At 40.2% G+C, this 23,923-nt stretch overlaps 1 protein-coding gene across 1 annotated transcript; it reads right to left on the reverse strand.

Annotated features, from left to right (window-relative positions):
• Window positions 1-5,539: 5,539 nt before the first annotated feature.
• Window positions 5,540-23,923, reverse strand: CAT (catalase). The gene is made up of 13 exons (XM_065838595.2): window positions 23,693-23,923; window positions 18,856-19,027; window positions 17,793-17,903; window positions 16,306-16,436; window positions 15,319-15,423; window positions 14,192-14,317; window positions 12,780-12,971; window positions 11,561-11,713; window positions 10,399-10,537; window positions 9,674-9,804; window positions 8,954-9,061; window positions 8,326-8,412; window positions 5,540-7,876 (listed from the first exon to the last, which is right to left on the reverse strand). Exons 1-13 carry the CDS (start codon window positions 23,756-23,758, stop codon window positions 7,811-7,813), a joined length of 1,587 nt encoding a protein of 528 aa, XP_065694667.1. The 5' UTR covers window positions 23,759-23,923; the 3' UTR covers window positions 5,540-7,810.

The raw sequence follows: 23,923 nt of genomic DNA on the forward strand, positions 1-23,923 counted from the left end.
GCCTAACTTGGAAGAACAGCATTTCATTGTTGAACCTTCATCATCATTGGTCTTCTAGAGCAATTTGAAAAGCAAGATATAAAAAGAAGCTGCAAATGTTTTCATTAGTTGAGGAGCCAACAGTGTGTAAATAAGAAAAGGTGTGTGAGAAGGTTGAGCAAGATTGGCATGAAGAGCTGTGCATATATGTGGAATAAAACCTAAACAATATGGAGCAACGCCAGAGCAAACAGGAGTTGCCAGATTTTCCCCGGGTGTCTTTGCCCAATCTTATCAGCACAGGAGGGATGGCAGGTTTAGATGAAAGGCCTGTGTTACCTCAGCAAAATATTTCATAGCTTGGTGAGATTGTACACAGAAGAAATCACTGCGAGGGCCAAAGAAGGAAACTTATACAAATTAGTTATACAACTCACAGGACAAACATAAATGACTCTTACATAAAGGAGTTACGATACATGAAAATAGAGTGGAATGAAAATTAGCATCAGTGTCTTCTCTAAATATGAAGAATGATGGAAATAATACAAAATGTTAACTCACTTACTCTAAAATTCAACCCTTACTCCTGCAACTCTGAAATGCAAATCCTATCTTTTTTTCTAATAGTTATATCATGAAATGTGAAGTCCAGGACAGATAGTTTCCATTGGAAATAATACTGCGAGTTTCCATTTAAAATGAAGTAATTTCTTCCATAAAACATACCCTTTTTCAGAGAGAATTTAAGAAATAGTGCATGTGATAAATTTCATCTTACGCATGGCATCTCATGTTAATAACTAGATATTAAGTAACTGAAATAAGCAGATTCAATGTCTTCTGTGTGATAAAGCTGAATGGTAATAATTAAAAAAACCTTAATCTTTAAACAAAAAGCTGTTAAAAGGCTGACAGATCTTAGTCAAGCTTTTTATGGTATAATAACACTTTCATGGAAGTGTTGAAACTATTCCTCATCCTGCTATCTCCAAACTTGTATTTATAAGCCTGTCAGATGCAGAATTTCAGTAAAAATACTTGCAACTTACTTGTTTTAAATCTAAAGCGGCATTTAGGAAAAGCAACGAGTGTCAAAAGCACGTTGGACTCTGCACACACGCAGTGAATAAAGCGTGGAAAATGAGCAGAGATTTCTTCATTGTCGCTTTTCCAAACCCCTCCACAAAGTCCAGACCCTGCAGACAACACAAGAGCCATGATTAGGTAGAGCTGCATCATCTCATCACCTTCATATATGCTAATTTTTATTTTCCCCCTCGTCTCAAGCAACACAAAAAGGGACTTACTGCCTTATTTAACCGGGTTTAACAGAAAGATAGCGGGGAAAAAATGCAAGGGAGGCAAAAATACATCAGATTTCTGTTAAAGATTACAGCTTTGGGCACGGCAAGAGTTGTGTAACTGGGTCCGGGTCCTGGAACAGGTCGTGCAGCCCTGGGCTCAGGCGGGAGCAGCCGCGGTTGTTTGGGCAGATGTTCCTTAGAGCAGCCAACAAATGGGGTGTTGGATCAACCAGGCCATTTGCTCTGCGTATTTTCCTTTGATCTATTATGTCAAGACAATGCCAACGTGAAGAAATAACACGGTTAATTGAGACGTTTGTTGAAAGCAAGGAGGAAGCACAAAGACGGCTGGACGTGATCTATGAGGGTGAAGTAACCGCAGTTATAGAATAAAGCGGGGTGAGAAATCGGTGTTTGGGTTCAGGTATCTTGACACCCTCACCCTTTCACAGTGTTACACACCAACACAATCCGAGGATAGAAAATGAGATATTGACTTCCACGAGAACTCAGTTACCTGCTTCTTCACACATTTTAATGGCATCTGGGACAGAAAACCAGATTGAAAGCTCAAAACTCACCCTGGTGCATGGGCAGAGAAAGCTGAGCGAGGTATTTGGTGTTTTCATTCTGTTTGGGGTGCTTTGCAATCGCAGCTTAGTCTGTAAACAGTCTCTCACATCATCCCTCTTCCTCACTAATTCTTACAACTTATCTGCACAAGGTCAAGTAAAGATCCCCAAGTGTGGAAAATAGGAAAGGGATGATTGTTCCCCAGCTGTTTGTTTGTATCAGTCTCTCCACTCCCCATCAATCCTGAATCAACAGTCACCGTGAGACAAGGATTTATTGCACCGAAAAAAAAAAATCATTAAAAGATAACAAGGTTCCTAATGGAGGTCAAAGTTTTAAAATGGTGAAATGTGACATGAACAAGCAAAGAATAAACACTGAAGTTAGACAACAAATCTATATAAAACATTATGATTTATCACATGCTACAAAGTGGGAAATGAAATTTTTCTTCCGACTTGTTCCATTTTAGCTTTTCAGTATTGGAAGTGAATCATTAGGTCCAACTTTGACTACAGAAACCAAGTAAAACACCTTGTGCATTGTCATAATGATCTGAATGAGATGGCTTGAGATCGAGGTGAACATTTCTGAGGTTCTCAACAAACTATGAAGACATTGTCTAAGTTCTTCTGAAATAAACCACACAAAGTAACCAGTGTCTACTGTTTTCTTTGAGGGTAAAAAGCAACGGATCGTTATTTAATGAACCAGGTCAGGCTGCAACTTGTAGGCTGAAAAACATCCCCATTAATCACCTAAGTGTACTAGACCTCCCCGATCCAGCGACTTCGCTCTGTTGAGCAGGATGCAAGGAATTTTTATTTCATTTTAAAAAGTGCAACTATCAGTTTACCAGACTTTAACATGGGAAAATATGAAACCTGAAAATAAATTCCAGCACAGCTCCCGAGGGACTGTTTGCTCTGAGACCGCGGTACAGTGACATTTCCAGCTGTGCTGGGGTTGAAGTTTGGCTTCAGGTGGAACCCACCATGACAAAGTTCGAGCTTTTTATCCCACAGTTAAATCATACAGGCCCTACACAGCAAAACAGGCTGTAGAAGCGTCATAATGACCAGTGAGCTGAGTATTGAGCTACTTCTTTATTATTTTTACACCACTTGCTCATTGTTTAGCCTTAATTAGCTTGCCCAGACTATATAAACATGCAACTCTTTACAACTTTTTGTAAATATAGGGCTTTTCCAGGGATCTTCTTCAGCCTAAGTGATCCATCCCACAACTGAAATCATCCTGAACTAGAACAGGGAGTTTTCACAAGGAAAGGGATGTGACAGATGTTTTGCAGGTACCTTAAACACCTGTTTGTGAGGTGACGTACAGCACAGATTATAAAGCCTTTAGCTCTTAGCCTGGATTTAAGAGCTAAGTGGGAATCTAGCAGTTACTGACAAACCACAAATGTGGCAAAACTGCCTTTATTTCATTTACAACCAAACCAGAGGCTCAGTTCTTTTCCCAGTTCTGTCCAAAATGGCCTCATGCAACTGCTGGAGTTCCATCCTCAACATCAGTTGAGTCAAGGCCATGCTCATGTCCAGCTTTGCATGCCCTGACCTGCATCATGATCACACATCTGTGAGCCCAAACATCAGACTAAGCTCTGCAATATTGCCTGGGAGGAAAGGTCGAGCCTTACCATGCAATGTGTATCTTCATATAACTTACTATCAACAAGAGGTAAGAACATGGAGCATATCAATGGATCAATCCACTTCTGCAGCACTGGTTTGGCATCCCAAACTCCACAGAAAGCAAAACTCAAAGTGCAGGAAGAGTCATAGAACAGTTTGGGTTGAAGGGACATTGAAAGGTCCCCCAGTGCCACCCCTGCCATGAGCAGGGAGATCTTCACCAGCTCAGGTTGCTCAGAGCCCCGTCCAGCCTGGCCTGGGATGTCTCCAGGGATGGTTCATCCACCACCTCTCTGGCCAACCTGGGCCTGGCTCCCACCACCCTCAGTGTAAAACATTTCTTCCTTACATCTAAAGATGAATGGAGCCCAAAGTAAAAATATGCTCAGTTTCTCCTACCTGAAATGTGGGTTCTCAGGCTTAAGGTGGGTTTGAACCTTCACAGATCACAACCACCTTCTGCTGTGGAATTAGGTGAGGAAAGATTCTTGCTTTGATGGAATTTTATGAAAAAATGGTGACTCACATGCCTGCCTGTGAATTCATGTCTCAGATCTCCCAATGGAGAACAAACAGCTTTTTCCTCCAAATGAGGAACAGGGTATAACATTATTTGACAAATCAACATGATTAACTTAAGGGACACTGAAGCCACGGACACATGGTTCAGCAGACAATGTCACTCAATGACTTTGGGGTTGAAGAAAGGAATTCAGGGCTTTTTCCAACATGTTTAAAACGGTAACTATCAGATCCAGACCTACCTCACCCTTTATCCTGGAGAAGATTGAGCAATCCCACACACTCATCTGGTGGCACAACTCACTTCAGAGAACATCCAGAGATTCTGGAATCTGCTGCCAAACAATCTGGAAAACCACCTAGGAATAAAGAGGAAGGGGCCATGAGGAGGAGAGGTGCTCCAGAAGCTGTCATTTCCAAACCTTTTCAAATTCATTCCCAAATTCTATTGTTAAAGATGTGCGGCTAAAATAAAGCTAATAAGAAAACGTTGAGCAATTCTCCTTTATTCACAGCTGAAAGTTGTATTGCAGCAACCTGTAAAAGGAATATTTGCTTTTACTTGAGCAGAACACAAAGTTAAAACACAAGTGGGATTGTGTCACGTCAGGTAAACAGTCTTTATTCTCACGGTAAGTAGCCATAAATGCATTTATCAACTTGTTATTTGAAGAAATAGCATTATTGTTCTTCCAGTGTTGCCCAACCCTCTCAGCACCTTTGGTAAAGGCCAAATTTCACTGTACAACACCTGTCATGGTCAGTTTAGCAGCACAGGTCAGTCTTCTAAGCACAACTACACTGAAATTGTGAGTTTTCTAAACAAAGGTGGCTACAGAAGGTACGTGACACCCACCTTGTCCATCCTTGGTCTTCTCAGTGTTACTGCACAAGATGTGTCCTCTCTCTCCTTCATTCCCTGCTGCTCGAGTCTCTTTTCTGACTTGACACCAAGGCAATTCTAGGTTAACCTGTACACTAAATGAGTATAACCTACCGTAGAATTTGTTAGTGATGATCATTTATGGGTATTGTGAGATAAAGCCCACCAAGACCAAGTTAATAAAATAGCTTCCCATGTTAAATATTCTACTAAAACCCCCACAAGGTCCATCGGTGTATTTATCCACCCTCTTATAAAGGTGACCCTACAATGTATGATGAGGCATGACACACAGCTCCTTACCGTACAACAAAAATTAGTGATTTAGGGGAAAAAAAACTACGATAGTGTTCCCTTTTCTGACAGCTCAGGAAATTAAAGAGACAGTTCCAAACAAGGAATTTCACATAGAGCTGAGCAGAATTTAGTGCTTGGCCCCTTCCAGGTATCAGCGTTGAGTCCAAAGACAAGTAACTGAGTTCTGAAATAGATCCCAGTTACCCAGAGCTTCAGCAGCTTCTGCACAACCTCCAAAACAAAGAATTAGATGAAGGTATGAACTTCCTAGATTAAAACACCTGAAAACAGGCGCATATAAAACAGACATGTTGCCAAGAGGTTGTTAAATTCAGTTTTATTTCAGAAATAAGAGGAAGACAATATAACTCATTTAGAAGATGCAGCCAAAATTAAACAATTAAGCCTTGCTTACTCTTCTCTGAAACTCATTAGGATTTTGTGTGCCAGCCAGAAATATTCCTACCCATTCACAAATCTTTCAGCTCCAACCTGCCTCATCAAGTAAAAATTCAATTGAATCCCAGAACAGGTTATCGAGTTCATATTATTTTACTGCATCTAATTATTTTACCACAGCTAATTTTTCACAATAGGTCAGTGGATAAATGAGTTGGAGAAGCAGCAGTTCTCTACAATTTGATGGAGCAGCACTTAGTATCTGCCATCACTTCTTGGAACGCCGAATCAGGGAATATTCCTATTCAAAACACAATCTAAGACTCACAAATGCACAAAGTATTGAAAAAAAATCCAAACCTGCTATGATTGGAAATTTCACATTTACTTGAGTTGAAAACCAGTAGGTGGGCTCTGAAATTTTTTGTATTTAATGCGAGTTTAAATTAATTTAATATGTATGATATTTGTGTTTTTTCCAATCCAAATGCTGTAGGTGGTACCAACAGGCAAACAAGGAAAGCAAATATTGCAAATGAGGGTTAGTGCTGCACAACAAGGATCTGGACCAGTTACATGAATGCACTGATCTTTCTCTTTGGCATGGGAAGAAGAACGAACAGGTAGAGTTATTAAAACTTGAGGTGAGCTTCTCTTTTAGTCTGTTAGGATTAAATTCAACATGCAACACCTATGGCAGATTTTTATTCAAAACTCCACCAGTAAGCTTGGATACTAATTACCCCATAACTAGCTAACACCTTCCAAATAAGAAAAAACACTAGGTGGGATTTTGGCTCTCATAAAACAATAGTTGAAGCCTTGGTTTTGTTGTGTGCTTGTAAAATAAAGCATTTAAATGCAGATAACATTCTTTCTTAGGCCAACACTACCCAGATCCAACCAAGGTAAGTCCAGAAACTGCAAAATTATCACTTAACTGTTGCTCTAAATTCTCCAATATAAACGCTTTCATTTTGTGCCAATTAGTGACTATTAGTAAGAACTGATTAAGGATTATGCTGCAAGACTGAAAAGACAACAAAACATCCCTAAGCTAAAGAAACTCCTTTGGATCTAAGGAATTATAACAGGGAACAGCTGTCAGTTCAAAGGGTTCCAAAATCTCTTCAACTGATTAACTAAATCAATTAACATGAAAACATGCCTAAAATCAGGTTTTATCCATATATGTAGCTATAGACAGTCACATTCATAAACATGCCACTTTAAGACTAACTCTGAATTTAGCTCTGGCTTGACCAATAGATACCAATGTCAGATTATGGCAGTAAAAGAACAGAATTTAAGGAAGTGTTTGGAATAGCTTTGAAGAATGCCTATGCTTGAATTTGACCAACAAAAATATTCATGCATTTGGAGGTTCATTTCTCAGACATCTGGAAAATTAATATTTTTCTATTTAAATTCTTGCAGATTGGAAAGAATAATTCCACCCCCTCAAAGGAATTTAAGATGGAATCAATTTAGTTGTATAGTGTAAGAAATAAGAAAATAGCCTTTCCTACCACCCTTAGGTCAGTTATATCCAACCTAGTATTAATAAGCACAGATTATCTTAAAACACATATTAGGAATAAATTCACATATATTGAGATTCAAGTTGCTAGTTGCTTCATTTCTGTCCTAAGGAATGAGACAAAACCAACACTTCACTCAACTACTGCCTATCATTGTTTAACTTCCCAAAGGTCAAAAATGAAACTGAAAGGAGCTGTCTACAAATACACACAGACAGCTGTTTTATCAGAAATACTGAGCAACATCAACTTTTTATCATGAAGTTTATCCATAAGGATAATCACAGTATTATTATAGAAGTGCTGTTGTCCGATTTAGTCAGGAATTTTTACCAAAAAAACACCAAAGAGTATTTTGATTAAACTCATGTTTGCTTCCAGAAAAGAAGGCAATTTTTAATCAGAAATTTCCTTAAAAACACCGTATGTTGTTAACAAGCAGTAAAGCACTAGTGTTGAAAGGCACTAGGATTGTTAGCTTGTGTTACTTAGCTTCTAACACAGATACAGGCACTTGAAAGCTTAATAAATCAAGCCTGTAAAATGCTGCTTTATTTGTGCAGAAGTCAGCTACATTCATCAACAGCTTCATCAGGTTGTCCTGCAGTTATAAGGATGCAAAATCCATAGAGTAAATCTCTGCAGCGCACTTTACAAGTTGGATCTTTCTCTGGCAGACACACGGGATGTGGATTGTGTATACGTCCTGATTACATCCTAAAAAACAATGAAAAAGAAATATTCAGAGTGAATTCCATTAAAAGTAGTCAGGGGGAGTTCAGAAACAACAAACAAGGACTTGAAGCAACAGTTTTGTCTGTGTAGCGAACACCAAGCCCAAGAAAGACCCGTGGAAATGTTTCGTCCCCATCACAAAGAGCAGGTAACCATTGGTCTGAAGAATCAACCTGCACACATCATATATCACACACAGTTATCTGCCCAGAGCCTTGCAAACCCCAGCTGAAACAAAGGAATTGTACCTCATTGGTTAGTGAGCATTTAATTACAAGTAATTAGACCCACGTTGCCTCATTTTGTAATTCTACGTGCTCTGCCATTTAAACCAAATGCGAATCAAGATGAATTTCTCACTTTGTTGGGTTTACAAAAAGAAACAAAGAGAATTCACAGCCAAAATTCAGCTACAAAAATCATGAACATACGTTTTTCCCGCTGTCAGCGTTGTATTTGTCCAGCAAAGCCTGAACACGGGCACCATAGTCAGGGTGAACATCAGTGAAGTTTTTCACCTGAACAGGAAGACAGAACAAAAAAGGCAACAAGAAGTTTTTTAATTCCACTTGAAATGTGTTCTTTACCATGTTTTCTGCTCTGTGCTCTGCAAGCAGCACACAAGGGAGAAAAGGAAGATGAAAACTCTGCTAAAAGTTTAATTCTGACCAGCCAGGAAGGAGCTCTGAACATCCTCAAACGTTGTTTTTATGATTGAATGTACAGCTCTCTCCTGATTTCAATGAAGTTCCACTGGGAAGGGTGAAGATCCAATCCCTCCCCAGTAAAACATGACATGGAAGTCACCTGGTTTTTGAAACACCAAGCTAAACACATCAAGACATCCTTGATGTTCAACAGTCCCATTCTTCCCATCAGGAAAAAGCTACTTTAACAGTATATTACATTACATAAGTACACACATACTTAAGTGTCCTCTCTTGATAATTCCTGCATAAGAAAAGTCAAGGAGCTGCCTTCTCAAGGAAGAACTCCTGATACTCATTTCCACAATCTGGAATAAAGAGCAAAAGGCTAAAAAGCAAACAGGCCACTCACCGCTCTCTTCTGGATGAAGAGTTGCGCATCTTTAAGGTGATCAGCGATATTTTTACACAGCCTCTCGCGTTCTTCCTCATTCAGCACTTTGGTGTAGAACATCCGCACCTTATGATCAGAAGCAGAGTTTTATTTTGAAATTCCTACCTGCAGCAGCCAATAATAAGTCCTGAAATCCAGTGGTATTACTGAAAAATAACAGTTTTCGCTTACTAGTCAGGCAACACTTGAAATACTCAAAATACGTAAAACTCAAAAGGCAACCAATCTGTAGGGTTTGGTTTTTGGCAAACTCACTAACAACTCTTCCCATTTCTACTTTGAAATAACTGTTGTTTATTGAATCAATGCAAATAAAGATTGCTCTTGGGTCCAATTCAGGAATTGATGATCACAACACTACATGCATACTCTAGTTTGGGTATCTGCAGACATTGATCGCAAGAAGACAAAGTCCCAACTTCGAGAATATGGATGGCAAAGGGCTGTGAGAACTCACTAACTGTCCTGTCAGCAGAAATTGAGTTATTATTTCAGTTATATACTCAGTTATAATTAAGCTGTATGGAGATATTCCAAGTTCTCATGAGAGCTGAACTTCAGGTTATCCCAGATGCTTCAAAGAGGAGTCCTGGCTGAATGATTCTTAATATTCTCTAAACTCATCCTATAATCTAATCTGATTTAATAAGCAACATAAAGCCTTTTCATACATCATACCTGGGTCACATTATCTTCGTTAGCGCTATTGAAGCGCTGCACATCTCCCGTGACACACATGCGGCTTTCCCTCAGAACGGGCTGATCCTCCGGACCGCTAAAGCTATTTGGATAATAGTTTGGGGCACCACCTGAAAACAGACAACCCCCCCAAAAAAAACACCCCAAACAATCAGATATCAGCTCTGCCAGGTTTAGTCAGAACACAGAAAATGTTCTTTGCTTAGGAGAACCTAAGTCAATTATCCAGTTGTGATTCAAAAAACAGTTGTCAACATCTTTCTGCCAACAACCAACCCATCCTGAAGAGATGTGTCCTCAAGCCAGCACTTATCAGCAATTCAAATTCTCTTTGTAGTAAGTGCTTTTTGGGGAAAAATCTGTTTCAGCAATAAGAAGGTCTGGCCACTCTTACAACACTGCTAAAACAATTTTAATAACCAAAATCAGGGAAGTAATTCAAAGTTTTAGTCAAAGGCAGCACAAAAATACACTTTCATCTGCATATTTATTGATTATATTAATCTGAACTATGCAGGGGGTTTCTTTTAATCACATAATGAACTTATAGCACTGCATAAAACTAAACTTATTATCTGTTCTTGGACAGGAACAGCTGTTTGCTTTCCAAATATTCCCCTGTATCTTAAATCTCTCACGAACAGAAAGGAATTTGGCAGTACATGCGTAAGTATCATTATATTTAAAGATATTTTCATCATCACCTTGGTTGTCAGAAACACACATGGGCCCATCCCTCTGGTAATTGGCCACGCGAGCTCGGAAGGGGCAGTTCACAGGGATCTGCAGGTAGTTGGGTCCCAGGCGGTGTCTGTGAGTGTCGGGATACGAGAAAAGACGACCCTAAAACATTTAGCACAAGCATTAACCACTACTTGCCGAAAGAGATCACTTAAGCGGCATACGCCAATTCAATTTACATTAAATAGTAAAAGGGAGAAAAATGTTGCATCTATGTACTTGACATACTCCATATTATGTCCAAAGCGACACTCAGCCACTAACTCTGCTGGAATACCAGGGAAAACAACAGGTTGAGCTGAATTTATGCAGCTTGGGTATTTCCTACCGACTTCAGGATGCTAAACCTGCTCTGAAGCAGGAAAAGGGTTACGCGTGTGGAGAGGAACATGACCACAACAGTGCTAAATGGTACCAATAATACTCTCCTACTTCTTCTCAACCTTCAATTTTAAAAATGATCACATCTGAAATACAGCAGCCCCTTATTTATTTACTGAACTGAATCCGAAACAGTTCAAGTAACATCTGGAAGCCAAGAAGATGGACTGATTCTAACCATGAAGTCTGTGGGAGTCAAGAGGCAAACAAAAAGAACTGCATGATGGTTCAAGAGTTTATCCAGATAAAACTGTCAAGATACCTTCTTATTTTCTACAAGTATCATTTGAAACAACAATCTGCTTTTAATGTGAAAAAGCATACGATGCCAACATCCAAAACTCTGCAGACAACCGTGTACTACAGGAAGTTTTATCAGATATTTTGACCTGTAAGAAATCTGATACTGAACACCAGTCTTGTAGTTTATATCAGGAATTAGTTATACCTGTATTTTAGAGCATTTAAAGTCCACCTCTCACGCTCATAAGAGTTTATAATTCTAAGAGATGCTGTAAAGGCAAAAATAAATACGCAGATATTCTGAATTCTAGAGTTAGTAGTTCTTTAGTTCTTTCCTGTTTTCTTTATACTTAAATTTTGGATAAGCACAAATGGTGATCATTAAAAACAACCATCTGTCAGGTTCACTGCTGCGACACAGAGAGGGACAGGGATGTTTCCATTGACAGCAAAGCAAATGTAATGGTCTCCAGGTAAAATCCCATGCACGTGGTAGTTTACCTGCAGCATTTTGTCGGGGCTGGGCTCGATACCGGGCGGCATGTTGGAAGGGTCGTACGCCATCTGTTCCACCTCCGCAAAGTAATTCACGGGGTTCCTGTTCAAGACGAGCTTTCCCACAGGGATGAGAGGGTAGTCGCCATGCGGCCAAACCTATAAGACATCACACGCACATTAAAAATCAACATTATTATAGCGTTATGCAGCTTAAATAATTACCAGGTAACATTTGCCTGATTTAAGGATTGACTGAGAAAACACATTACTGTTTTTTGCTAGCAAACTTTTTGAGAAATGTCATATTTTCAGAAGTCTTTTGCAATGAATAACAGAGTCCTAAGGCGACTTATTTCATCATCCCAACATAATCCCAGCACTTGACTGCTTAAATTAAATACTTGCACTTGAAAAGCTGCCTAGGAATGCAATATCATAGGTGGAACTGGTAGCACGATTGTTTTCAGCTACTTAAAACGTAACCTATTTAATCAGTCTTTTTTCTTTGTTGTCATAGCCTGTACTTTCAACTTCAAAAGTCTTTAGCCATTTTGGGAGGGCAATATTAGAGGGAAAAAAAGTAATACAAGTTTATGTTACTATCTTTCAACAAGCCAGGCCTTGGAATAGCAATTGGAAGTCTGACAAAATCAGACCAATAATCAGAAGCTACATAATCAACACCACTTAAAACTAACGAGCTCAGGGTGCGACTATAGGATCTGAGATCACACTTCAGAAATGCAGGGCAGTTGTAATCTGCAGGCCTGGAATCAAGCCCTATTTCGCTGAGGAAGAACAACATCAGATAGAACATCAATATAATTTCATCTCCTGAATTTCTGACTCATCGTGACCTTATAATAAAGAGTGTGCTTAAAAAATAACAAGGGCAGACTAAACTTTGATAGGGACTAGTAAGAAAATAGTGCTATTCCATGGAAACTGTTAAACTTCTTTTATACATGAGCTCAGTTCTGGCATTTTTGCCCCAGGTTGGGCAGAGAGGTGGTGGCTGAACCATCCCTGGAGACATCCGAGGCCAAGCTGGATGGGGCTCTGAGCAACCTGAGCTGGTGAAGATGTCCCTGCTCATGATACAGGTGGCACCAGGTGACCTGGGAAGGTCCTTTCAACCCAAACTATCCCATGATTTGCTACATTTTCATCTCATGACCTTAAGCTTGCTCTAATTGAATATTCACAACAGTATCAGAGATACCTTAGTTACATCAAAAGGGTTAAATGGAAACTTCTCCGCTTCTTCAAAGGTCATGACTTGGATGTACAAAGACCAGGACGGATAGTCCCCCTTGGCAATGGCATTGTAAAGATCACGCGTTGCATAATCAGGATCGGTAGAAGCCAACCTTCCTGCTTCTTCAACAGGAAGATTTTTGATGCCCTGGTCAGTCTAAAAGCAACAAGAGTGGTAGCACCCGTTACAACATGCAGAAAGTATTGCAGAAATCATTAATAATTATGTACTTTAAAAAGACTTATACAAAAGAATGTGATTCTTTATGTTCCAGTCTCCATAGTTCAACTCAAGAAAAACAGTACATTCAACAGGTGCCTTCCAGGTAAAAATTAGTTCTCTAATAAAGGTGAAATAAATACGTAAAGCTATACTGCAGAATGGAAGGTATCAAACATGAAGGTATAACCCCTGCAGCAAATCACACATTTTCCACTCTTCCTGACAGGATGGAATGGTCCTTTACTGTCCCATCATCCCACCTTTTCCTATGGGACCACAAGCCAATATAAAGCGATAAAACAGCTGCAGCCTTGAGGGATGAGAATTCTGGATTCAACATGAAACTCAATTTCCCACCCCTATTTCTGTGACATCCTCACCTAACTAACTAGAATCTCATTTTAATCAGCTTTTGGTAACTCAAAGCTAAAAGCAGCTATATGAGCCCTCCTAGTCTAACATAATTGTTCCCAGTCTTGCTTCCAAGGTAGATGTCCAGAAGCTGTATGGCCTTGAAAGCTTCAAAGTGAAGTTGTTTTCAAGCCAGATACACTTTTCCACAAAGGTGTGGAAGTTCCGCAAGGTTCTGCGAGCTTCAAGTGCAGAGCTCTTGCAACACGGTCCTTATATTTTGGTAGATGGTTGAGGCCACCTTAAAAATGAGATCGATGCAGCTCATATCCACAAGATAAATGGGAACAGAAACCAGATGCAGACTGAGAAGCACCTGTTGAATCCCAGTCGCTGCATGGCCATGAACATATCGCACACTGAATAAAACACGTGTGCACTCAATGATAGCAAGGGAGCCTGAGAGGATGTTCTTGCACAGCTTCATGCCCAAAGCACCCAGAGGGATGAGGCTGAAATGCAACTGAATTCTCCAATAGCAAGAAACAGTTTCCCAAAGAAGGGTTTTTCATAGTCTAGTAAATACCCAGCGTGTCACAGCAAGAACAGCGATGTCCATTGTGTTTGCTAGAGGCATCCACCCCATATAAAACCAACACACACCTTTTTGCCAGGCCTGTGCACGAACAAGTCTTAATTAAACTTGCAAAGACACAGAACATTTTTAGACAATATTTAAACTTTTTAAATCCAATATGATGTATACTTCCCATAGATAATAGGAAAATAATAAATATCAATACCTTTGCGTGGAATTTGCAATAAACTGCTCTTCCACTAGCATTAACCAGTTTAAAAGTGTGAGATCCGTATCCATTCATGTGGCGATAACCATCGGGAATGCCACGATCACTGAACAGGAAAGACACCTACGGAGAAGGATCAGATGACATCAAGGGACGCAGAAGTGATAAAGTGACCATTTGAGACAAAGTTTATTCCATCATCTGCATCACCGCAAGCTACCTTAATGTTATTAATTCCTTGAGGAATTTCTAGTTTAAAGTTTAAGAGTGCTAATGAAACAAGACCACTTTGGTTTTGCACAAAGAACAATTGTGAATTAAACCTATGTGAAGTTTTATGCCCACATGAAATAGCTGGTGAAGCACAAGGTATTAACCAGTCATAATTTTAGGTTTTCTCCTATAAGTACAGAGCAGGTAAGCATGGATAATTTAAGCTACAAATATAAATAAATTCTTTCCACATTAAAGACAACATTTGAAAATTGAAGTCCTTAACTTCAAAGTCTTCAAGCACTCAACATACCACCATGCAAACTATCAAAATGCTGCTTTTCTTTAGATTTGTGAGCACAAAAATCTTGTGGTACTTCTTTTTTCAGTTAGTAATTACTGGAAGGCTTCTGTATGAACCCATTTTCTTCAAAAAAAAAAAATACAGGTGCATTTTTAATCTTACATTAGCTTTTTTTGAACAGCATTCTTGGACACAAATGCATTTCAGAATAATTAGAATGCATTGTGGATTGTAGCCTTTTTTGGAGCTGATGTAATGTGCCACACAATATAGAGCTTTAAATAAACTTATATGTGGTTGCATTACCTTCCAGTACTTTACTGTTCTCCAACATTAACAGTTTTTTGTTCCTCACTATCTCCAGTTAGAAAACTTAACTTCCCTTCATCCCTATATAAAATAGGATTATGAAAACAGAAGAATCCCACCCATTGAAACAAAAAAGGCTCAATATATGTACTAATAGCCTTAAGTTATTGTAGGCCTTCTATTCTTACTGTTCCTAGAAATTACATGGACTAGATAAACCATGCAGAAGAGATAGTTAATATCTGCTGTCATAACCTGATTTTCTTCATCACACAAAGAAGTCAAAGGAGAACTTCACCTGATGCAAAGACTCTGGTCGAAGGCTCCAGAAGTCCCACATCATGTCTGGATCCCTCAAGTGAGTCTGAGGGTTCCTCTTCTGGCTATGGATGAAGGACGGAAACTAATTTGTCCGGAAGGGGGGGAAAACAAAACAAAACGTTCTGTAACACTTCCAAATTATAGAGAGTATACCAAGCAACTCCTGCTACAAAATAAGCCAACTAGTTTTTTCAGTACGCTTAACTACGAAAGGAACAGCACCCTCAAAGATGAGACAAAGTTGTAACACCAACTAAAAAAATATCTGTATAGTCTTAACCCTCCTGTAACTAAATTAATTACCTTAATTTTACCGGTCTGGGCAAGTGAAACATTTACAATCAGTATAAATGGACTGTTCAAAGCTAAAGAATGCTTTCATTTTCTCACTGATACACTGAGAGGAAAATATCTTCCAATTCATATATCTCAACTTCACTGAATCTGATTCCTAAATGAATACAAAGATAGTAAAAAATATCTGTGCGGAACTCGTGTGCTCAAGGAAAGCCCCTCTACTTCAAGCGCTCTTAAACTTACACCGAAGGACAAAGAAATTGAGACTTAATAGAAAGACTCTGCAAGAAACTTTTAAAGTGAAAAGTCTTCCCCTCAAAAATAGGCTCAAAATGTAAACTGCAGAGTAAACCAGCTAATTTGAACATCAGTGAAACTGATTAGATCTGAAGTTAAAAACTTCATTGTGTACTTACTCACTGGCTGTTTAACAAACACAACTCAATGTGTGTGCTATTTGTGGCAAGAAACCACATTAAGTAACCAAGCATTAGTTCTAAACTTTATTTTTTTTTAAAAAATAACACCTTTTCAAATCAAAAACCATCCAGACCATTTAACAAAGTCTAGAGAGTGAACACCTTTTGCTTCCCAAGGAAGCAAGAACAAAACGTGAACAAATTCTTGGCCTCTTTCACAAGTATCCTCGCCTTTGGTGTTTACTCACCAACAGCGCATCCCGGATAAAGAAGATGGGAGTATTATTGCCCACGAGATCCCAATTACCCTCCTCTGTGTAGAATTTCATTGCAAAGCCTCGAGGGTCACGGACTGTATCAGCCGAGCCAGATTCTCCAGCTTGAGGAAAAACGTGAATGTACAGAAGTGTTATAATAGGAAACACATATAAATTGTAAGCGTTAAAATGTAGGACGTGAGAATATGCACTAAATGAATAAACCCCACCCTTGGAGGGTTTTAAGTCTTCTGTACCAAGGAATGTTTGGCGTATTTTCAACACCACCTCAGGCACTGGAAGGTTCCAAAGTGTGAACAGGCACCCGTTCAAGCATTTGGGCCACAGTAAAAAGAAACCCAAGTACATCCATTTGAACCAATTAAAAGTGGAATTTGCGTTATCACTGAGAGCGACAATATCACATTATAAACCTGAATTGGCTGATTTTAGCTTCTGTGCATCAAATCCCAGTGTGAAACCTTTGTTTGGAAGGTAGCAACCTAAATAATATCCTTAATATAAAGGGAGATTATAGGAGAGTTGTAAACCTTTTAATCCCCTTCCTATCCAAAACAGGAACTTTACACCAGACAAAGTACCTACCGCAATAGCTAAGCAAAAGCATTCAAGTATTGAGGACCAGCTAATGCTAAACATCACGATAACGAGGACGTTCATTCTCTCATTAAAAAAAATTGCGTACTACGGAAGAGCCAGCAAGAAACACGTCCTGACACAGCAAGGAACCGTGCAAAAACCCACTTGAGCACAGAGTCACAGCCCAAACTCCGCTCTGGGGAACATCCCACGAGCCCTTCAGTTCCGTGACCCAGGGAAAAGCCAGGAGGCCAAACCCAGCAGCTCTGTCAGCCTCCTTGCACTATTTTCTCTCCTCTTCTCCTTCCAGGATTGAACCCTCATTAGGGTTTTTCTTTTAAATAGAGTTGAAACACAGAAGTTTCAAAAGATCATTTTCTATCAGACAAGATATTAGTCATAACTCATTTTAACTAACAGCATTTAAGATTTCGGTTGCTTACGCATTCAGCTCTTCAATAAATAAGTTTATTTATGAAAGATGGTTTATTCTTCTTTGCTTCGTGCTTACTTTTCAGCATTCATCCCCAAACATCCCTACAGCATAAGAGATTATAAATATTGAACTTCCACGTATTAAACAGCAGCATCCAAGCGTTGATTCTGACCCATCCAGAAACAAAGCAAGCTCTCTCTTGTCAGAGGAGGAAAAACAGCTCAGACTTTCCTTTCTCCCACATTCCGGAGTGAAACTGGCTACAGAGAGCTGGCAGAAAGATGCAGAAGCTGCTTAAGGTCTCGCAATTCAAATAAAACCCACAGAAGGGGAATGGGTTGGCAGAAAGCGTTGCAAACTACCTTAAGCACATGAAGTGCTCCACAAAGCAAACATCGCTGTGGTCCACGTGTAAAAACACACACAAAGTTCAGAGCCTTACCCACAGTGGAGAATCGTATGGCAAGTGGGGTTCTCTTGCCTATGTGCTCAAACACTTTCGCCTTACAATACTGGGTGATGTCGTGGGTGACTTCGAAATAGCCAAAGGCTCCTGAAGAAAAGTAATTTCAAAATGTCAGATCTAGGTATACTCTGAGTGGAATGAAGGTTCCATTACGGTCCAACATACAACTTTAAAGCAAAAGGAAACATGTAAATACACCAGTCTAAAGAGACTTTATGACTATGCACTAAAACACTCATTTCTTTTCACAAAATGCAATTTACTTAACACAAACTACTATTTGCACAGTGCTCACTCTCCTCTCCTTGACTGATCGTAACACAGACCTTACTGCTACTGTGCAAACAACAAACAGTGGCTCTTTGGATGCTCTTCTTAATCCGCATATGTGTTGCACAACCTTTTGGTCCACCTGTCAGCTGGATGAAGCAACAGAGCTCTTCCCATCCCCACGCAGGAACTTTTCCCATGAACATTCACATTATAATAAAACCGAGTCCCATGTTTTCTTTTTCTATGGCAACACCTAATTAAAAAAATAATCAGCGGTGCCAGATCTACCCTATTAAGATCAGTAACAAATTTTAAAATGAGTTGGGTTTTATTTCAGATTGAAATATTAGACCATCATCTTGCTTTGGCAAATGCATCCACTGGATGACAAAACAAGAATCTCTATCAAATAAAATGCAAACAGACATTAAACCAGAGGTGGGCAAGTCTTCCCTTCCAGAGGAATGGGCTGCTATGGAGGAACAGATAGAGGAAGCAGTAATTACAGCAAATACAATCAAAATCTAAGGCCTATAACTACTTTTTCTCTTTAAAAACAAAACACAAAGTTTTTCAGTGCTTCAAGTTTTGGCATCGTGTTCTTTTAACCCAGGTCTTACCATCGCTGATATATAATTACTTATTACAACCTATAACATTAAATTATAGATAATTTGATACAATTTATCTGTCACAGTGTACATGTTAACTCTAAAGCTTCTTAAAGTTCAATTCTACACAGAAAAAGTATGTGTTTTAAACCTACCTGCCCCTTTTGCATGCACAACCCTCTCAGGAATCCTCTCTCTGTCAAAATGAGCCATCTCATCGGTGAAAACAACATCTTGAACGAGAAGAGGTCCGCGCGGCCCCACTGTCAGGATATTCAGTTTATCCCCTATGGGGTTCCCAGCACCAGTGGTCAAGACATCTGGGTTCTGAAAGTGAGAAACAGTCAACATCACACCACCAGAAATTGAAATCTATCTATACTAAAGCCACACAACGTGCATGTCTGTTCAATCATGCGTCAAAGACGTACTAACAAGGATATAGCAAAATGGCATAAGATTCTGCAACAGGTTACAGAAAATATAGATGTTTAACTACAGAATTATGTCTGGGGCTATTTAAGAAGAGGAGCTCATGTATAATCCAAGAGTGTTTTCTGCTGTTCAGAAACGTTACTAGTTCAGACTATTTATCTCAAGAAAAATATGAAGTGTTGACCTTAAAACATGAGTTAGGGTTCAGTTTGCCCCCCAGCTCAACAGGAGAGGATGGAGAAGGGGATGAAGAAGGTAACGCTGGTACAGGGGTGGAGGTGAAAGGGAAGAGCTACAGTGACACAGCATAAAGGTGAAAATGGGTTCCCATGGCTACCACTGATCTGGAAGAACTATGGAAAACAACTCTTAACAGCTGGACTCGATCTTAAGGTCTTTTGCAACCAATACAATTCTATAACCAATCATTCCAGACTCTCATACCATGGAAGAACTAAGGTTAACAAAAGCCCCAAGAAGACCAACTACCAATAAACATCCTGTCAGAAGAACAGCAAAGCAGAACTTTATTTTCTTTTAACTAACATCATTATCTTTAAAGAAATTATCCAAGATAGTCCATAGTCATTCTTTTCCTCTCCCTTCCATAGGAACTTTAGGTTACCACTCTTGCAGGCTACTTAGAGCTCAGCATCTTGTATGGTAGAAGTGACTCTGTACCCAAACAAAATAGCTGCTCCAAGACAATTTCAAGAAAAATCAGTTGGAATTCTATAGCAACACAGCTGAGTGTACTCACACTTTCTTAAATAAAAATAATCCAGTAGAAAAGACATTATTTGCATCACATTTGGGGTCATATGCTCCTCTAAGGTGAGAATCCTATTTCACTGGGTACTGTAGAAAATGTAGCAAGAAAGAGACCTGATGGTTGCAGGTGTCAGCTCTTACCGGAGCACATTTATTGTTAGGAGCCAAGGGGATGCTTGCAAAGGACTCAGAAGAACAGAACAGGAGTTAGTACAAAGAAAAGGAAAAAAAAAGGCAGAAAAAACCCACACCAAACCAAACCAACCAAAAAACAAATAAAGGTTTGCAACAGGATAAGCTCAATTACGTGAGTCAGGTTATGACCAGCTGGATGTTGGACTAAGCTGGCACACATCCATATGGACTCTATCCATACCATCCTACCTTCTTCTGCCAGTAGCATCCACACACCTGAACCGTGCTAAACGCACCAGAATAAACCCACTCACCCCCTCCTGGCTACTTCTCCTTCTTTTAAAGTTCTAGAAATGAAAAGGGATGGTGAAGAGAAGGAAAAGAACTTAATTCTTGATGAGAATATGTCTTCGTTATTATACCAGCAACTTTATGGGCTTCCAACTTCTACATTGACAATCTCAGTTTTGCTTCCCATCTACAGCCTGAGTTCTGGATGAGGCAGATTATACAGGGAGAGTTACATTAATATATACCTTTGTGTTACTCTAGCACATGAATAACCACATGAAAGACATTTGACAGGATAACTGCGTTTTTATTGTGTTCTTCCTAATCCGCAACACACGCTGCTCTACCTGGCTTGAATCGCAAAAATACCCGGGTTCTTTATTCTTCACTCACCACTTCTTTAGCATAAAGCTATAAGCATAAATTCACCTCATTTGGGATGCCTGAAACTCCAACCTGCACTGAAATCTACAAATATTTACAAAAGACAAAATAGATCTAGTTACAAATAGGAAAATGATGTTCAGAAACTGACAAGAAAGTTACCACTTAAGAATACTTTAAATAAAGCCTAAAGTCAAAGGAATATCTGCTTAATTAAAGCATTATAGGGAAAACGCAAGAGTAGAAACTGTTCTCAGTATTCTTTTCACTGCTTATACACCCCACGCTTCCTACCTTCTATTTTGCTCCATTTTAAATGAGCCAAAGGAAATGATTTTGTTTCTCGTGTTGAGAAATCACTTCATTAGAGCACAAGGGAAGTTCTCCCATCCCAGAGTTCAACTTCTTCAAATGGTACCCTAACATACAGGCCCCACGTGACGTAACACCCTTAAATATGTACGTTCTAGCGATCAGCTTAAACTACAAAGTGCTTAAATTGCCATTACAAATGAACTTCCTGAATTAGAATTTAATTTAAATTTTATATTATAGTAACTAGAAGGACACTACCACATTCAAGGAACTTTAGGAAAAATCTCATTCAGCCATTCCATGATTCAGTAGCATATTCTACTTCCAGATATTCACCAAGCACAAATTAATGTCATTATATAGACTTATTTTCTATACCGAGGTACAAATGCTCCAAACAACCCATCCTGACACCCGTTCCAAGCCTCTGCTTTGAAAAGTCCTTTCTTAGAACACGTACAGTTTGCAGACAATGAGAATATAAAATGCTCACACATCACAATAGTTTTAACAGAACTTTTTCATCAATATTTTTTGTCAGAGTTCTTCCTTTATTTCCATTAGTTTTGCTGATTAAAAGCTTCAAATTTCTCACAGCTAAAGCCCAGTGCATTAGTTTTCCTAACCATAAATTGTTTTTTTGTACTGACGGCTCTGCCATACTCATCTAAGATGAGCACGCTCGCTGTAACGTGATGAAAAAGAACAGATCCCACCAATGGCATCCTACGCTCACGCATTCTCCTCTCCAGCCTCCCTGTGTTGCCATTTCTTACAGACATTCCCATCCTCCCCACGTGTCCTACACAGACATTGACATTTCCACTTCATCCCATCCAAGGCGGCCTGTGACACAAAAACTCATCTACAGCTTCAGCACCATTTCTGAATTCTATTATCATTCTAAGAAATCTCTCAAAAGAAACCCCCAAGTTATGTTCAATTAGAGCCCAGTTCATCCTGGAGTTCTTCATAATTTCTAAGCAGCCCAGGAGGTTTAAACACCCAGCTGTACGACTTTAATCCACCCTCTCCTCTACAAAAACGGCCTTTCCCAAACCAACTGGCTATACTGTTGTCTACAAACCATTTATTCCATAATGCTAATGTTTAAGGCTACTAAAAGCAGTAGCTAAAACCACAAATTCTGAAACCAAACTTATCCAAAAGCTTTGTGGCTGTACAGTCTCTTTTGCGTAGGCGCTTTCTGAAAGTTGCTTTCTGGTGTTCACATAAGAAGTACAAACTGTTTTTTAATGGTAGGATATATCCATTTTAGTTTCAGGATAACGTTACGTGGTGCACATAAAATAAGTTCCATCGGTGTGAAAGGAGAAAAGAAAAGCCACAGTAGTTTTCAGAATTCTCTTAGTACTTTTGTACTCGAGTTTGTTTGACGCCTATATACATTCATATGGTTGGGCACCGCATACAGTCAAAACCTTAAAAGATATGAAGGGAAACAAAGCCAGAATTTTTGTTACAGCTGTTGTAAACACCACACACCAAAGTACACACTTCCAGGCGTTACTGATACTTTGCACCTCATACAAGTCACTTGAAAATTTTAATAAGTTGTCCCTACTTTATATCTTAAAGTCTCATGACTCCTTACGCAACACAGACTTTGGGTTGTGTCCCAGCCTTCAAATTGGCCTGTATTCAAATACTGCTTTGTTACAGAAAAGCCATCATCTGTTTAAAAAAAGTATAACTCCTGCTACAAAAATAAAGTCTTATAACACATGCTGGAATATGATGAAGCCACAATTCATAGCTGGAAGGTAGTTTTCATCCAGTACCTTTTAGAATCAGGGGGGGAAAAAGGGGGGGGAAGGAATAAAACCAAGGTCACTCAACTATGAACAGTGGGAACTGAGGCACTCCTGTCTTTTAAGACTAATGTTTAGAATAACCAGCAGCAGAAGTACTTATTGCCAAATACACTTTTCTGCTAGAAAATACAGAGTAGCAAGCGTCACAGCAATTTGGTGAAGAAGAGGGGAAATCAGCTCTTGCAGCATTTGTACTTTCACCCAAATATTTTGGGGGTATATTCTGCGCCTTCAGAAGACCGAGCGTCATGCTGCTGATCACGCGTTCTTATGATTTTGGCCAACCGCACGCCCCAATCCACTTGAACCTGGTAAACAAGCCTCTGTAAGTTGCCAAATGTACTTTATCTTCTATATCATCCCCTAGTTACATTTTTACTGGTCCTACCGATGTGATAGCAGAACTGAAAATGGGAATAGCCGATCTGAGATGGAAAATAAAATAAAAATCTCTGCTTAAGGATCTGCCCGTTTGGGCGCAGACAAAGCCCGTTCCTGCCCGGGGGCGCTGCGGACAGGGCAGCGCTGACCGCCCGTGTCGCTCCGGGCCCTGCGGCCCCGCTCGGGCTTTCCCGGCCGCGCCACCGACCCAAGCGCTCCGCCCGACACCCCGAGTTCCCACGGGGTCGGGTCAGGCTCTAAGGGGGGCAATCCCAGGGCTTTGCGGGCTCCAGCACCGCGCTCACCCGCTCCCCCCCAGCCCCTGTAATGGGGCAACGCCGCCCGCCGGCCCAACGTCCCCGCCGCGCGCCGGACCGTTACCGCGCAGCGTGCCCGGCGGTGAGCGGCGTCCCGAGGGGCGCAGCCCCCAAGCCCCGGCGGGTACCTGCGAGCCCCGCTGGCTCCGCCACTGCTTCAGCTGGTCCGAGGCGTCGTCCCGGTTGTCAGCCATTTTGCAAGCTTAGGCGACCCCCCCAAGGCAGGAAGGGCGGAGAGAAGCAGACACGGGGCTGCCCAGCGGGGCTGCGCTCGGTACCAGCACGGGAGAGGACTCCTCGGCGCGGCTGCCCCTCGCCCCGCAGCACCGGCCAGAAGCAGGGGCTCCCCCACCCACGGC

This window comes from Patagioenas fasciata, chromosome 5 (assembly GCF_037038585.1).
Source record: "Patagioenas fasciata isolate bPatFas1 chromosome 5, bPatFas1.hap1, whole genome shotgun sequence".
NCBI lineage: Eukaryota > Metazoa > Chordata > Aves > Columbiformes > Columbidae > Patagioenas > Patagioenas fasciata.